We start from the raw sequence: 15,426 nt of genomic DNA, 5'->3' as shown, positions 1-15,426 counted from the left end.
GACCAGAGGCCCAAAACATGGTGCCTAATCTCAAAGCACTGCTGTTTTTCCACAGTTCTTTTGAGTAAAATGTACATTTTTACAAGAAATGCCTTGACAAATAACCTAACAATTCAGCGACTTCAAAGGGACAATTTCGAAACAGCCGAATGAAATCGACAGAAGCCAGTTTCAAGGTGAAGTCATTTCCTGCACTGCCATCGTACCCAAGCTGCTTGGGAAACTCCCGTCTCAGAGAGGCGACAGTGATTAAGCACCTCGAATTAAGGGCTTGATTAGCAGACTAACCGTTACATTAGGCAGCATGTAGTGCTCCACACGGGACCGTACGTGTATGCTAATATGATTGTGCTGTGTTCTGAAGCCAGCGGGGGGAAAAATAAGAGACTTTCTTCATTTGCCTTGACCAGGCAAACAAGCTGTAGCGGGAGATGCTAATTTTCCATTGTTATGCTAATTTCCTGTTGTTTATGCAGGCCTAATTCCTGACCCGGCATTCAGTGACTCCGTGTTCCCTTTCCACGAGTAAACAGCCGAGTTAAGGCGGAATTACGATGATTTGCATTCATGCCGGTGACAGGCCTGAGCGCCGGTTTGCGCTCCGGCAGCGCGAGAACAACGTATGTACGACTTCTCATAAAGATGAGAGTCGCAAAAAAAAAAAAAGCCTGTCTGATATTACCACCTGTAGGGCGAAAGTGAACTGGATCACAGGGGAAAATGGCCATCAAACAAAGAAGTAGCAGTGACGGTGACGGCTAATTTTGTAAACAGACAAGAAAGCGAGTAGAGCCCCAACTGTGGAGCCAACCGTGACTCTACTTTGATCAATGACACACTTTCTCCCAGCTCTCAGGCCCCCGGCACAGGGAGAAGGCAAGGTGGTCCCTCAGGGGTGCCAGTGAAGAGGACCCCCCCCCCCACCACCACCACCACCACCACTGTCAGGTCCTCTGCAGTTTCATCAGCTGCCCCCCACAAACCTCCTCTGAAGACAAAGGGCAGCATCATACAAGCTTATCAAACGAGATGTTCTCTCGCCTTGGAATGGAAAAGCATGCAACGAACCCTGCACTGTAACCCACAAGCCTCATGTGACCCTCTGCTCCAGTGCTTCTCAACCTTTTGGCACTGTGACCTAATTTTTACCATGGCAGCTCAGTCGCAACCCTATATGAAGTACAGGTCTAAATTAACGCTAAGTTCAAATGCGCAGTGCACGCTGCAATTTTCACCAACCAATGCCTTTCGCACAAATATGATTGGATGTGCCAGTGAATTTTAAATTAAGCATCTGTGATTTGGCTTCTTGGATTGGTGGAGTGTTCACTAGTTTTGCGCAAAGCATTAGCAGACCCAAGACCTGTTTATATAGGTTAAATACAGGACTGGGGCTGGGAAATCTGACTGTGGATCAGCATAGGAGCTTGCTGGTCTTAAAATGCTTACATTTCCAACTCTGCCTCGCAGCCCTTTCAGAACTTGCCGCAACCCAAAACTGGGTCGTGATCAACTGGTTGAGAATCGCTGCTGTACTCTACCTCATCTTCCTCGTTTCTGTAGGTGTAATCCACCCCACCTTTCTCCTCTAACTGTCCCCGTATTCAGCTCCGTCTTCCTCATGTGACCTATTCCTTTGGATCCATACAGGGAAGCTGCGCCGTTTCACTCCTCCGAGTCCTTCTTACAGACCTCGGCAGTGAATAAATCACTCCACTGTTTCACAGGCCAGATAAATGACAGGAAAGGTACAGAGACGGAGAAGGGGATGGTGGGTGTGTCAGGAGTGGAACAAAAACACCATGTTCAAAGTCGGAAAAGAACGATTTCTTTCGTGGTGTCTCAGCACTTAAATGATAGCCAACAATGACTGGGGTGTTGTATCAATGCAGGGTTGGGGGGGTTGGACATGTCTGTACCAGCGGGAGCTGCAGCCTCCGTGCCGAGATGGACAACGCACTGCAGACGACAGGGAGTCTTCAGACGCTTGGAGTCACCACAGACAGGTTAAGCCGTCGCAGCAGAGGGATGAGACACACGAGCGTCTGTGTCCAGACCCACGAGGAAAAGCAACCAATGGCTGCCCTTTCAATTCCTAAAAGCGACAAATGGCACGTTCCCGCAGGAAGTGAGAGCAGCGCAGAGACACAGGTGCACAACACTGCCTGGCGCTTTGCCCAGTACCTTCATCAGTGCAAATCTCACACCCTACACAGCTTAATGGCCTGTTTTAAATTTTACTGACTCAAAGGTCCATAGCCCAGAGAAATGAGGAAGAAGAACAAATATTTGCACATTTACAACGTTTTCAGGACCTGTGTGACACCATGCAAAATCCACTGAGGTCCCCACGTTGTCAATAATTCTGAGGTATGTCATATCCAGCTCCTCTACCAACCTTTCAGATGTTACAGTTGTTTGGGGTGGGGGGGGTTGGGGGGGGCGGCACCTGCATCATTTCAGAGCCCAGGAGCGTCTTTTTAGCCGACCGTGAGGATGATTTGTAGATCACAGCGTGGTAGAGTTAAAAGCAAGTAATCCCAGGGCAGTCTTAACCCCAACAGCATCAAACTTTAAAACGGGCGGATGGGGCATAGCAGGAATACAAATGTACAGCCTGCGCTGAGATTCCCAGCACCTCGCGCTGACAGGCCCGCGCACAATCTGACGTACTGACGTCTGGATGCAAAGCCAGTTACACAAGCCTTAAGTGGCCAATCAGGATATGACAAACCACGGTGGGTGGGACTAATCATGTCCTATCAGGTGACTGGCCGCCCCCATTGGTTACCTTTTCGGTTCTCATTGGTTGGACAAGGCCATTAATCAAAAGTGCAGGATCAGACTAGTGCATGGAGGAATACAAGTCACTGGTTAGGATGAAGACGTGCATCATGGCATGAGGGTAACTTGGGACACATTGTCCAAAAAGCACCTGATGTCTTGAACTAAACTAAAAAGCCTTACAGACACAAGCCCTTCAGGGCAAGCATTCTGCAGCTGGGTATGAGCAAGGTCAAGTTTAAATGAAGGTGGTGGTTTCCACTAGAGATGCACCGATCCGATATTCAGATCGGTATCGGTGCCGATCCAGACCTATTTGACGGATCGAGTATCGGCCATGCGTGACCGATCCACGTCCTATATTTACTTATTTAGTTTTTGGCACTCTAAAAATATAGCTCCTATTTCCTGATAAATCTATTTGTACAATCAATCGCACGACGGCTCCTTCCCATTTTACATGTGTTTTTTGCAGCATTCAAATCGAAAGGCTATCGCTGCCCCTCAGTCTTTTTTGCTACTCAGTGGATGTGAGTACAGTGACGTCCGCCTGCTGTGACGTCATGCGCATTCCCTTCGCAATACGAGGAGCGTAAGATAAAAGAAATACTCCCAGATTGTCTTAACAGAAACCAGTAGCACAGTGATTTGCAATCTTTGTAAAATAAAGTTTTGAGAGGTGGGAATAGCGTTTAATGGACAATCCCACTTAAAGCGCACGCAACTGTGCGAGACAAACAAAGCAATGGATGATTTGGGAGTCGCTAACTTGGACTGTTTTGCGAACTCGCTGCAGCTTGTGATACAAGAGGGGCTGCCGTCGCAACAAAGTGTAACTGAGCTGATGCCAATGGGAGAAAAAATGTGTTAAAATTTTAAGCATTCGCCACTTGTGTATACTTGCTTTGTAGATATTCATATTCAACTGCAAATGCCTCAAAAACGCTTAAAACAAGACATACCAACGAGGTGGAACGGTACGTTAGGTATGTTTGTAGTAGCCTAATTAAATATTTTTTGTCATACATTTTTTCCATCTGTATTTACTAGCTTAAAAAAAAAACTAAGTGAAAAGAGCTCTTGTATCGGAATCTGTATCGGTATCGGCAGTTGTGTATCGGAATCGGATCGGAACTGAAAAAATGTTGATCGGCCCTAGTTCCTAGTTCCTAGTTCCCACCTGCCCTTTTCTGCTCCTCTTAAATCTTTTTTTTCCTATTCCATTTGTAAAAATTGCAGACGTGCAACGAGCATCCAGGAAACGGACTCGGGTAAAAACCACGAGTAGCATTTCCATCACTACGCAAGATCTAATCCAGTGGCCCAAAATCGGAAAAAAAAGGGAAAAAAATCATTCCCGAAAACAAAGAGAGTCTCTCAGGTGAGGCACATGAAAGCCTGCTGCCTTACACAGCCTCCTCGTGCCAAACTGCTGTGCAAAAACCAGAACAGAAAGTAAATATCTGGTGGTTTCCTGGGTTCTCACTCCGAAGGGAGAAAACGGAGCAATAAACAAGAGCAGAGGAACCCCAGGCAGTGAGAAACACAGCCAGTGGCCCCGGTCATTTACCCCCCCCCCCCATGACACCCTACTTGCTACCTCTACTCACACTGAACAAAAAAAAAACTTCTTAAATCATTAACATCTCATCTGCATTTTCAGATGTCATAAATTGACCAAGAACTGCACCCCAGTTGATACCATTGCCGCACCTCAGGGGGGGGGTCACCATAGAAACCCCACAGCCCCCATATCATCATCATCCTCTGTCTGTACTTTCTGCCCCCCCGAATCACCTAAATTCATTCCCCCCAGCCTGCTTGATGACGGCGACATTCCTGCGCAGCTGTGCAGAGCACCAGCAACCTGGAGCGCCGTCTGCCTGCTCTTCCCCGGCCCAGAGGTGGCAGTGGAGGGAAATTTATAAGCTTGTAATTGACCCATAATAATATCGACAGGGCAAGGAGTCTGCCGAGAGAGAAGAAGAAAAGCTGTAATGAAACAAACGTCTCGGATTCATCTAAAAGGGCGCCGTGGGAGCTTGCAACCGGATCGGAGAGAGCATGGCGGAGCGAGACCCAGCGTGGGCGCTTCTGAGGCCACGCTGGGTGGTAGGCCATGTGCATGGTAGGCGGGGCCGTGTGGGTGGTGGGCGGGGCCGTGTGGGTGGTGGGCGGTGGGCGGGGCCGTGTGGGTGGTGGGCGGGGCATGTGAGCAATGGGAGGTGCCTTGGGAGAAGAAGGCGGGGCCTTGTAAGCAGCAAGGAGGGACTTGAATATCATGGGCAGGGCCATGTCTGGGGTAGGCGGGGTTGTGTGAGTAGTGGTTGGGGCATGTCAGTGGTGGGTGGGGCCATGGAGCAGTAGGTTGAGAATGGTACCTGTGACCTATTGAGGCAACACCTGCCTTTAAAAGAAAAGAAGAAATAAAACAAAGAGACACCTGGACAAAAGACTAGGCACCCCCCCCTCCCCCCGATCTCTTAGAAGTTCCCCATCAAGGCTACCCAGGTGCGGAACAGCATTTTTATAACGGAGCATTTAAGAATGTGCCTTAGGTGGTACTGCAGCCTGCGTCGGCACTCTATTAATGCAAGCATACGGAACAACAGCTTATTTCATAAAGAGGTTTTCAAAAAAAAGCTAAAAGTTTGGCGCCTTTCCTGGAGACGTGCCTGTCATCGGGTCATGCTGCAAGCTTTGCACAAATCCTCTTCCTTTCAGAGCAGGCCTTGTCACAAGGCCTTACCACGTGGCGACCTATTTACACGGCAGGCCGAGGCAGCGAGCGCGAACGCGCGGGGATGTCTGAGGCAGAGCTCCGGCGCTCTGAGACAGGCCACTCAAACGGCATCCCGTAGCATGTGGAAAGTACCGCACCTACGACAGGAGCCTGGAATCACTAACAAGCCAAATTACGATCAATTTCGCAGCTGTCGGCAGTTTTTTGTTTTTTTTTTGTGTACATTAGCTTTTAAATGTCTAAGCATTTCTAAAGTATTTCGATTCTCGCTTGAGATGCATGATAAAGAAACCCAGACTGACCAGTTACGTTAAATGACTGGCTACAATCTACAGGCCTAAAAACGAGATGCAAATCGTACAAAGGAAGTGGCGATAGGTCTGCTGACAGAGGCTGCCAGAAAGGTCAGCAGCTGGCCGCTCGTTAACGTAATTAGCGGGAGCTTCTGACCCAAACAGGCCAGCCAATCAGCTGCCTCTCCCCCAGCCAGTCAAATGCAGGCTGGGCCTCCGCGCCTGATTTCCGTTTGATGCATACCACATTAGAAAATGAAAATCAATATCCAATTTCTTAGAGGACTGGGGCTCCATTTATAGCAGAGACAATCCCATTAAAGCCAGCACGCAGACTGGGAAATCGCATCCCCCACCCGGGTCCCACACTGGGAGCCCAATGGTCCCTGTACACAACACTGGCCTCCCCCCACACAGGCACAAGGAGCGACCATCCTGGGTGACAAGTTAATGTTCCCAAAATGTTTTAAGAGCACAGCAATTAATATTCTCGTCCACCTGGAGAATAACCTTTATGATTTCCTGAACAGATGCAAGGCAGGGAACAACCTAGGAGTGGGCGCCGTCCCGGCACAGAAGTCAAATTCTAAAAACAAATTAAACAATAATTATTTCTCACTAACCAATAAAATTTGAAAGAAACAATAAACGGAGATGAACTAAATAAATAAATAAATAAATAAATAAATAACCTGGGAATCATGAGCAACTTTTCGGCTGGGCTGGGGGCAGAACCACGCAGCCGATTTAATAACTGCGCAGCAGTGATGGCAGCACGCAGCTGTCATCTGCGTACAACTGCACCTTTCTCAGAGAAACAGCTGCCTGACACTGTGACACCGCGCCCGACCACGGACCAGGCCGCAGCCTTGTCGGGGATGACAGAAGGTCACGCGTAACCAGAATAGCAGCAAAAGTAATAGAGGGAGACGGAGTCTGAGAGACGGGAGGATCGACAAGAGCACTGTGCTCTTCCTGTGTGATTCCCCCTAACAATCAGCCCTGACATCTCACCAGGAGGCAGGCTGGGGACTTAATTTATGTAAACCGTGATCGAAGGCAGTAAAGATAAAGGTATGGTCTACAATATCATCTGTACAGCAGCTGGCTCGGGCAGGCGGGGGCGGGGGCTTTCGTCTGCGATAGGGAGAAGCGGATCAGCAGAATAAGATTTGCACAGCCGTGCTGCTGAACGCCATGGTATTCTGCGCGGCTAATCTAGATCACACCGTCCTAGCTTCTCCAAGGCCGGAGTCTAAGAAGCGGTATTTGTCACAGATGTCTTTCAGATACTCTGCCCCCCTGCCAAAAACAAGCTGCTCCTCTTCCGCGATCTGTTCTTAAAAATAATTGTCAGATGGAGGCGATATGGTGATGGATATTACCTCTGGCGTGTGTTGAGACTTCAAAGGCTTCCCATTGCTCTGGGTGCTAGCTAACTAGTACACTCAAAATGGGATTATATTGGGAGCATCCGCATAATGACAGATCCGCATAATTTCTTTAAAAAAATATGGGGGGGGGGGGCTGACTGACTGTCATGTGATGCCCGGTTTCCGTTAAATCAACAGGCTTGGTTGAGAGCAAGCATTTGCTTTTACTGAAGCTGGCTGCAGCCTCAGAGTATGTGACATGTACATGAGTCATGTAAGAGCAGGGGTCACCCCCACACCCTCATAATCACTAAGATTTGAACCAAATATATATATAAACATGATACCCAGAAAAAATAATACAGACTTAAACTGAATTATATAACAACAATGGCCAGCGTATACTTCCTCACGTGTAATGAGGTGACTACCTTACCTCTCAATTAGGGCTTTGGGGGGAAAAAATGAAGCAATTATGCGGATTAAGAGGTTCAGACTACGGTTGGCACTGAGAGAATAAAGCACAAAGATGTTTTGCCTGCTGCTTTTCACTATTCTCATCGCAAGTGCAGCCTCTCAAAAGAACCGCGCGTCCGAAGTCGGACCCGCTCCGGCTGCTAACACCATAAACGGGATTTCTGCGTATTTATGCGAGATTCGGCTCTCAATAATAAATGGCATCATAAAAGCACGATTATAAAGGGAGATGACGGTGTCTAATACGAATAAAACCATATCCAGCGATAAACATTTTATTTCTCACGGGGTTAGTATGAAAACTACTCAGATCTCGCATAGTGGATACCGGTTGTTTGTCTTGTCAAGATTTTTTGGTTTGTTCTTCCCCAAATTTTTATGGATTATGTTTTTATAATTGGACACCTGGTGCAGAAGAAAACTGGGTTATAGGAAAACAGGCTGAGGTTACAGTCAGACACCTTCGAGCCAATGCTGACACTCGGGATGATTAAACGCAGCAAGTTAAAGGCAGTCTGATCTGGAGAGGGATCTACACAACTGGATCCAGTAGGTTCAAAGGTCCACAGGCCAAAGACAGCTAGGTCTCTGGAGTTAAAGACAGGTCCAAATAGTTTAAAACAGACAGGTCACATCGATCTAGGTGCAGAGTCTCAAAGACGGTTAGATCCATACAGCTAGACAGCTAGATCCGGAGAGTTAAATTACTGTACGACTAATGGAGACTGCGAAGCGCATTATTGAGCGTAATTAACACATCCTACCTACTCTAGTGAACGAAAAATCCGTCGCCGTGTTATTTATTTGATTATTATATGTACAAACTGAGGATTATCATTTTCATTTCGCGTTCTTACATCTTGCATTTCCTTTTAAAGCAACATGCAAGACTGCATGTCACACCTTCCCCCGAAACTACATCTTCCAGTTCGTACCATACCAAGGACACAAAAAGTTCATTCATTACATTTCAACCGACAAACAAATACAGGGGCTGAAAAAAAATAAAAACACTTCTTCATTTGAGATTGTGTGCGATGACGACGCGCCAAGCCAAAAGTTAAACAGTTAATAATCATAAAAACACGTTTACACATCCACTATAATAATGTTTTAAATTCCAGTCTCTACACAGCCTTGACACTTAAAAATGTAACTCGATGCAATTACTAATTCGCTAGGCTCGGTTGCATTTTGGATGTAGCTGGCTTTGATTAAAAAAACAAGCGAACCGACTCGTAAATTGTGCTTTATCTTTGCGCACAGTATTCAAAAGTACCCGGGCAGTTATGATCACGCTTCTCGCTGAGTATCTAATCATCGGTCCTGGCTGCGAGATGGCGATTTGGTTGGGATACATTGTGGCGGCTGTATTTCGCTAACCGGCTCCATCTAGTAAACGACCCAGTCACCAAGTTGATCATACCCTTCTTGCAGATGCGTATTTCGGTGAGGTCCAGGGCCCCCTTTTCTCTGCGCCTGGCCCGGACACTTCTTCCTCGTCCCCCAGCACCCCCGCAGATGCCGAATCCGAGTCCTCTCCCTCCTCCAAGTCCTCGCCCTCCTCCACCTCCGCCGTCTTGAGTCGCTTGGGCGGTCTCTCGTACTCTCCTTCCTCGTATTCCTCAATGAGAGACATCGTTACCTCGGCGTAAGAATTGCACTACGGCAAAAACAACAACAGGCGCCCTTTATGCCCGAACCGACAGATCGGGCAGATGAACTTGCCGAGCGTCTCTGGGAGCCCAGTCGAGCTGCCTCACCGCGTTAATATCCTCCGCGGCGTGCGCATACAGCTAAAACCGACTGTCAAGCACCGAAGCGCCCTCTGCACATCTGTACCGTCCCTCTTTGTTCACATTGCAGCTCAGACAGCTTAGAGCCCACCCCCCGGTTTCTGATTGGATGCTCACGGCTGGAGACTAATAAAACTCGCCCGTGATTTGTTAAAACACTTGCGTGTCAAGGAGGGGGGAAAGCGATCCGAAGACATACTTCTGCAGTAGGGATACGAGAAAAAAAGCATTATGTCTGTCACGGTGCCGTGGTTACTAAACACCAGGACAGTACTGACAGTGGCAACACATAGTGTTTACTTTGCGCTGGGATTTCATGTCCGCAGCAGTTGTGGTGCCATAGTTGGTGTTATAGGTGTTGTTATAGCTGTAAGCTCAGGTTCACTACAGTTATGTACGTGTAATAGATTAAAAAAAACAGCAAGATTTGCATGTCTTTGACAGACCTGTGCATTCTTATCTATTCCATAAACACTTGCATCTCTTTTGCGTTTTTATGAGCGAACATTTTTCCATAACTTTAGCGAAAATTGTATATATAAACAAGACCTCAACTTTAGCATACACAATTGTATGGATTGCAATGAGTAGCATTCTCATTGCCCACCTGCACACTGAAGTTTACCAATGCCTTAATGAGAATTCTAGCAGAATTTTAATCAGCTTTTTTGGATGGCAGGTGATCTACTGGTGAATAATGTGGGCCCGGTTACATCATCTGGCATATTCGTCTCAGCTGGGATTTCCACTAGTGAGCACAAACACTTTCCTTGTGCCAAAATCCATTGGCATGTCGTTAGAAAAACAAACACAGTTACAACACTCTCAGCCGTTGTCACTATTTTTAACGTCAGTGCCACAAACTGACCTGCTCTCACGCCTTTGACGGAATGTTCTGCGGGCTGCATGCATGTGCCACTGAAGCGAAAACAGGAGGCGGTTTGATCAAGGTGCAAGAACGCAGCAGTTGCAAGTGACACGGCCGCATGCAGCACATGCCGCGCCGTGACCGCCTCTGTACATCAAAGAGACGAGACAGGAAACAAGAATGAACCTGGCTTTCCTATGAAGCACTACACAGAACTCTTCTTTACATCGGACAACAAGCCCCGTTGCTGTTTACCTCGGGTCCCCTGTCAAATTCGATGTCGTTTTAGGAAACGGGGTTGTTTTCCCGCTGTCGTTAATAAATATTTTTTCATGCGTTCAATCTGATCTAGGGCGTGCTGAAAAATTGCTTGGGAAGTAGGCTGAAATTGTTCGGAGAAAGGGTTCAGTCATGGCTGCATTAATCCTGAAGGACACCCCTGTTTGTACTTACAGATGCCTGTGATAGCATTTTGAGAAAGTGCTGCTTTAGTTTCAAGTCTCGTCCCAGTCTCCTTCCAACAAAGTGGCCCTTGACTCCACATTGGGCATCTGCCAGAGAGAATAGCGCCACCTGTTGTTTGGTCGCTGTAGCTGGAGTGCAATGTCAAATTAAATGGAGCATGCAAGCTGGCTGCCCTTAGCATTAACCAAGCTTTTACCGACTAATAGTATAGAAATGGGTGTCTGGGGGTGGAGTAATGTCATTTAGGCAGGATGCGTAGGGAAGGCCCTCTGAAACTGAACAAACACACAGACATTTCATCGTAGAGTAGCCATGTACATTGACACGTTTTTAATGCATTTCATTATCGGATTCTCGGACGATCACAGACTCTTTTTTTTTTGACGTTATGACTCCACTTGCACGACCTACAACATGTGCAGACCTGCAGATATTCCAGTAGCAACTGCATAGAGTTTAAAATACTGTAAAGGCTTGGAATCACAGCAGCTTAAATACACAAAAAGACAGCTTTTCCAAAAGCGTTTCATAGTGTCACTGAACCAGAGTAAAGTCCTAATATTTTGATTTGATATATTCTGGGCCAGACTGTAGCACCTGATACTCAATGAGCACCACCAATTAACACACAAAAGGTAATTAAAAAACAGAATCTTCCATCCTCTGCTATAATCCAAAACATTTCCATGCCCATCAAAGTAGAGGTGGCTACAGTATTGAATTGTTTTGATCTTGTCTTCATTTCCATTAAAAATGAGAAGCGAAATTGTGTCTTTTAGTCATGTGCTTCATTTTTGGACACATGATTTCCTGGATACTGAGCCCCCCCCCACCACCACCCATCCCACAAGCAGGATTAGATTAGAGATTAGAGTCTAGATTTGGAAGACTATATCTACTGGTTAGGCAGACTACATCACATCCTTTTTGGAAATCAAGTAGCATAATCTTTCAAGTTTACTTGCAAGGAAGGTGAGCACTTCCAAACAGATACACAAACCGCGAACACAGATACAAATTGATATGCAGGCTCGTGACGTGAAAATGACTCAAACAAAGACATTTGGCAGCCGAGTCAAGCACCTGCACATGCACACAAGACATACATGCACAAACGGCATGCATGCACACACAGCAATTCAAAGTCAAAGCAAAAACAAAACAAAAATGAGCTGAAAAAGCAGGATTTCCTGTGTACATAAAATGTGTAATTATCTTTTACTTACTACATCCAGGATGACAAATTTTTTTTGCCTTTGCACTCAGTCACACTAAATCATTTCAGGGTGAGTAAGTTTCTCAAATGTACAACAGAAGATCGCAATACCACTGTTTAAACCAGAAATGTTTTGAGCTATAAATATGTTATGTTAACATTACACTACCCCAAACCCCATCACGAAAAGATCCAAAATATTCTTCTACTACAAGTCTGTACCTCAATAAGACCATCAAAGAGGAGTGGAAATGGCCAATATTTATGAGTGTAAAGGGTGGAGTCCTTCTGTAGGGAGGTGATGATGAGGGTCAGTGACACACGGTGGATTTGTTGATGAATCATAAGCTAGGCCGGGTTCTTAGGAGGCTAGTCACACATCTCGAAGTCTGTCCCATACCAAGCCGAAAGCCGGAGGACTGAGGTCATTCCCATGATCCCATCTGGATGCCTTTAGAAGGAGCATGATAATTATTCAGAAAATCCTAGTCTATTTATTTTTAGTCACTATATTAATTTCACCCTATTATGTTGCTGCTGTCTTGCTTCTTGTTTACATACATGCACATTGCACTATGATATAAACCTTTCGGTGCAGCCTTCCTGTTTTGCAATATCCTGTATTTTGCACTTCAGGAATTATGAAACCGTCCCACTGTCACTGCTGTTGCGCTGTGCCCCAGGCGGAATGCCATTTCGTACCACTGAATACTTGTATGTGGATGGTATGACAACAAGAGTCCATTTGATTTGACGTGATTTCATCAACACCCCAGGACTGGAAGGGGGGAGGGGCAGGGTGTGTGTGGGACAAAGACTAAAAGCGAGAAAATTGAAGCAAAATACTGACCACAAGGCAACAAGGCATGCTGATCACGGGGCTCATATACAAGCACCCGGCGGGGGCGGGGGGCAGTGGGGGGGGGGGGCGTAATGAAATATGGCCATGTTGTAGATGAAGAGCAGCTTTTTCACCACCTGATTCAGAAAGCATTGCAATTCAGGGGGGGTCTATAGTAAGATGTGTAAGTGCTATACCTGTGTTTCCAGATTCCTTGGGTTAATCTTAGGAGAGACTAAACTGAAGGGGACAGCACCTTCTTCAGGGGGCAAACAGAAAGCAAAGGTCAGACATGGCACTACAAAATATTCTGATGATGACTGGCCAAAACCTCTTTGACACCAACTCTCCGCGAGGTGCCAAGAATCATCTCGCTGTGATATATCAGTATGTATTACATTCCGTGTTGCCAAAGTGTGGCTCCTTGCACCCAGTCAAACACATCTAATGTGTTTCTCATAGAGGTGTGGACCTGGTACCACGTGTAAAATGAAACGGTAAAATGGGTGAATTGAGGACAGGAGAAGCCAAGGTCTGTTTGTACTTTTAGGATGTTTTTTAGCAATAAAAATGGAAGTTCACATTATCGTGTGTTCAGCAGGACACAGGGCGTTTTATACAGATAATTGTGCTCAGTTTGTCTCTCCTTGAAGGGAATTGCATATTTGTTTCCCAGGGTGGAAATCACAAGCATATTCGGCTGTAGTTCCTACATGGAAATGTGCTTATGTAAACGGCAAGATTTCTCTCTGCAACATGTGGAGAGCAAACTGTAGCAAAAAGAGCGAGGGGGAGGACGGCTTGAAACATCAAATGATTATAGTGTGTGGGCTTGGCACACAATAGATTTTGCTTATGTAAAACGACGGCACTTTTTTTCGCCACTAAACGCTCCGAATGAGAGGAGTGCGAGAATGAGAGAAGGAAAAAGAAAGGAGAAGACCGAAATCGAAGAACGGGAAGGATGAAAGATTTAGCAGTCTGCTAGTCCTGGAGCACAGCCTGCCAAAAAACGTAGACAGAAGCAAAACATCGTTTGAACCGGACCTTAAAGGTCTAGTTTGGATCAAAGAGCCATCCTTGCAGCATTCATAATGCTGGACAGCTTTGATTTGTATGCATCATCTCCAATCAGCTGCTGATGGGAACGCTGGACTCCCGTCAATATGCCCTGAACGTCCTACATGGACTCCGAACGGACCGAACCCAAAGGACACAAGGGCCAACATGGTCTCACAGAGAGACTGCAGGCAGGAACGTCTCCGTCGGTGGCAAGACGGCTTCAGATGCATTAAAACAAGTCCAATGTGTCATGTGACAATCATGTGACAATCACTTTCTAGATCCCCTCTTCTCTGATGCTTAAAAATAATATGAGATGATTCACTGTAGAAAGGCGTCCTGCGGAGTGCCTCTGTGACGGCTGTTTGGCCTAGATTGTGCCAAAGAGCCTCTTTCACGGAAAGAACAGAGGGCCCATCTCCTCCGGGAGGGAGACACACACTAATAGAGCCCTGGAATCATGTGATCATGTCGACTTACTCCAAATGGCTTCTATGTCCGCCTGTGCTGCTCTCAGTATACGTTGCTTGACAGGCATCGCAGGGAGAGATACTTACGCAAGACTATCTCTGAGAGATCAGGTTGGAGGAGCGGTGAAGTTCTCCCAAACACTGCCCAGTGATGTCATAGAAAGACCAGCCCCCCATACTACATTCCCTCAACATCATTGCTGTGAAATATGGCTCCCTTGAACCGTAACGGTCCCGGTTCATTCCCAGCAGGCCAGCTTCACAAGCCAGTCCATCAGTTTTAAGCCCCACCTTTGAGTGACTCGGGCACCGATTCTGAGTCTGAGAGCTGAGCTGAGAAGAGGCTATATCTCCACAGGGTTCTCTGAATAAAAAGAGAAAGGGAAGAGGATTTCAATATCTTAGTCACAGTTTCTAGGGACTGAGCCTTTCACCTCTGTGCACCTTCAACTGTAGTAAGAAAAGGGATATTCTACTCAGACATGGTATAAAAGAAACATCTTGCTATGCCTGCAACAGCCAATTTCACTACATTATTATACCATTAAAAGAGGTTCAAGTAAATATGTAAATTATTATGTTTTGTATTATTAAAGCACAAAATAAACCTATTTTCATGGATCTGGATCCAACGGCTTCCATTTTGCATGTTGACGAATATAACTACAATCGTGTCAATACAATGTCAAATACAGTATATGTCAGATTGATTAATAACTGATTAGACACACAAGCAGCATCAATAACCAGTTTTATAAATGTCTTATTTGTTTACTTTTGATAGATGCAGATCACTACTTTACTCCGATATTGACAGTCAAAAAATTAGAATCAGAAAATTATTAAAGTTGTCCTGCATATATATTTTACAGTCCAACGCTCGCTACATGCTGAACAGCTTCGCCGAAGTGCAGGGCCGAGGTCACATGACGCGCAGCTACCTGAAAGGCGTCCCGCGGCGTTGAAACACCCGGGCCTCCTCCCCCGGGCTCCGCTGCGTCCTGTGGCGCAGGGTGGTGCTCTGATCTTATCTCGACC

At 46.3% G+C, this 15,426-nt stretch overlaps 1 protein-coding gene across 1 annotated transcript in view; it reads right to left on the bottom strand.

The window, feature by feature from the left end:
* LOC111835743 (heterogeneous nuclear ribonucleoprotein L-like) overlaps window positions 1-9,552 on the bottom strand; it is a 33,009-nt gene extending 23,457 nt beyond the window's left edge. Inside the window, exon 1 of the mRNA XM_023796352.2 lies at window positions 9,097-9,552. Within this exon, the coding sequence (XP_023652120.1) occupies window positions 9,097-9,309 (213 nt within the window). The 5' untranslated portion in view covers window positions 9,310-9,552. The remainder of the gene's footprint in view (window positions 1-9,096) is intronic.
* Between the last annotated feature and the right edge of the window lie 5,874 nt (window positions 9,553-15,426).

This window comes from Paramormyrops kingsleyae, chromosome 3 (assembly GCF_048594095.1).
Source record: "Paramormyrops kingsleyae isolate MSU_618 chromosome 3, PKINGS_0.4, whole genome shotgun sequence".
NCBI lineage: Eukaryota > Metazoa > Chordata > Actinopteri > Osteoglossiformes > Mormyridae > Paramormyrops > Paramormyrops kingsleyae.
The sequence above is the reverse complement of the archived record's forward strand: the minus strand, read 5'-3'. Positions and strand labels throughout refer to the sequence as shown.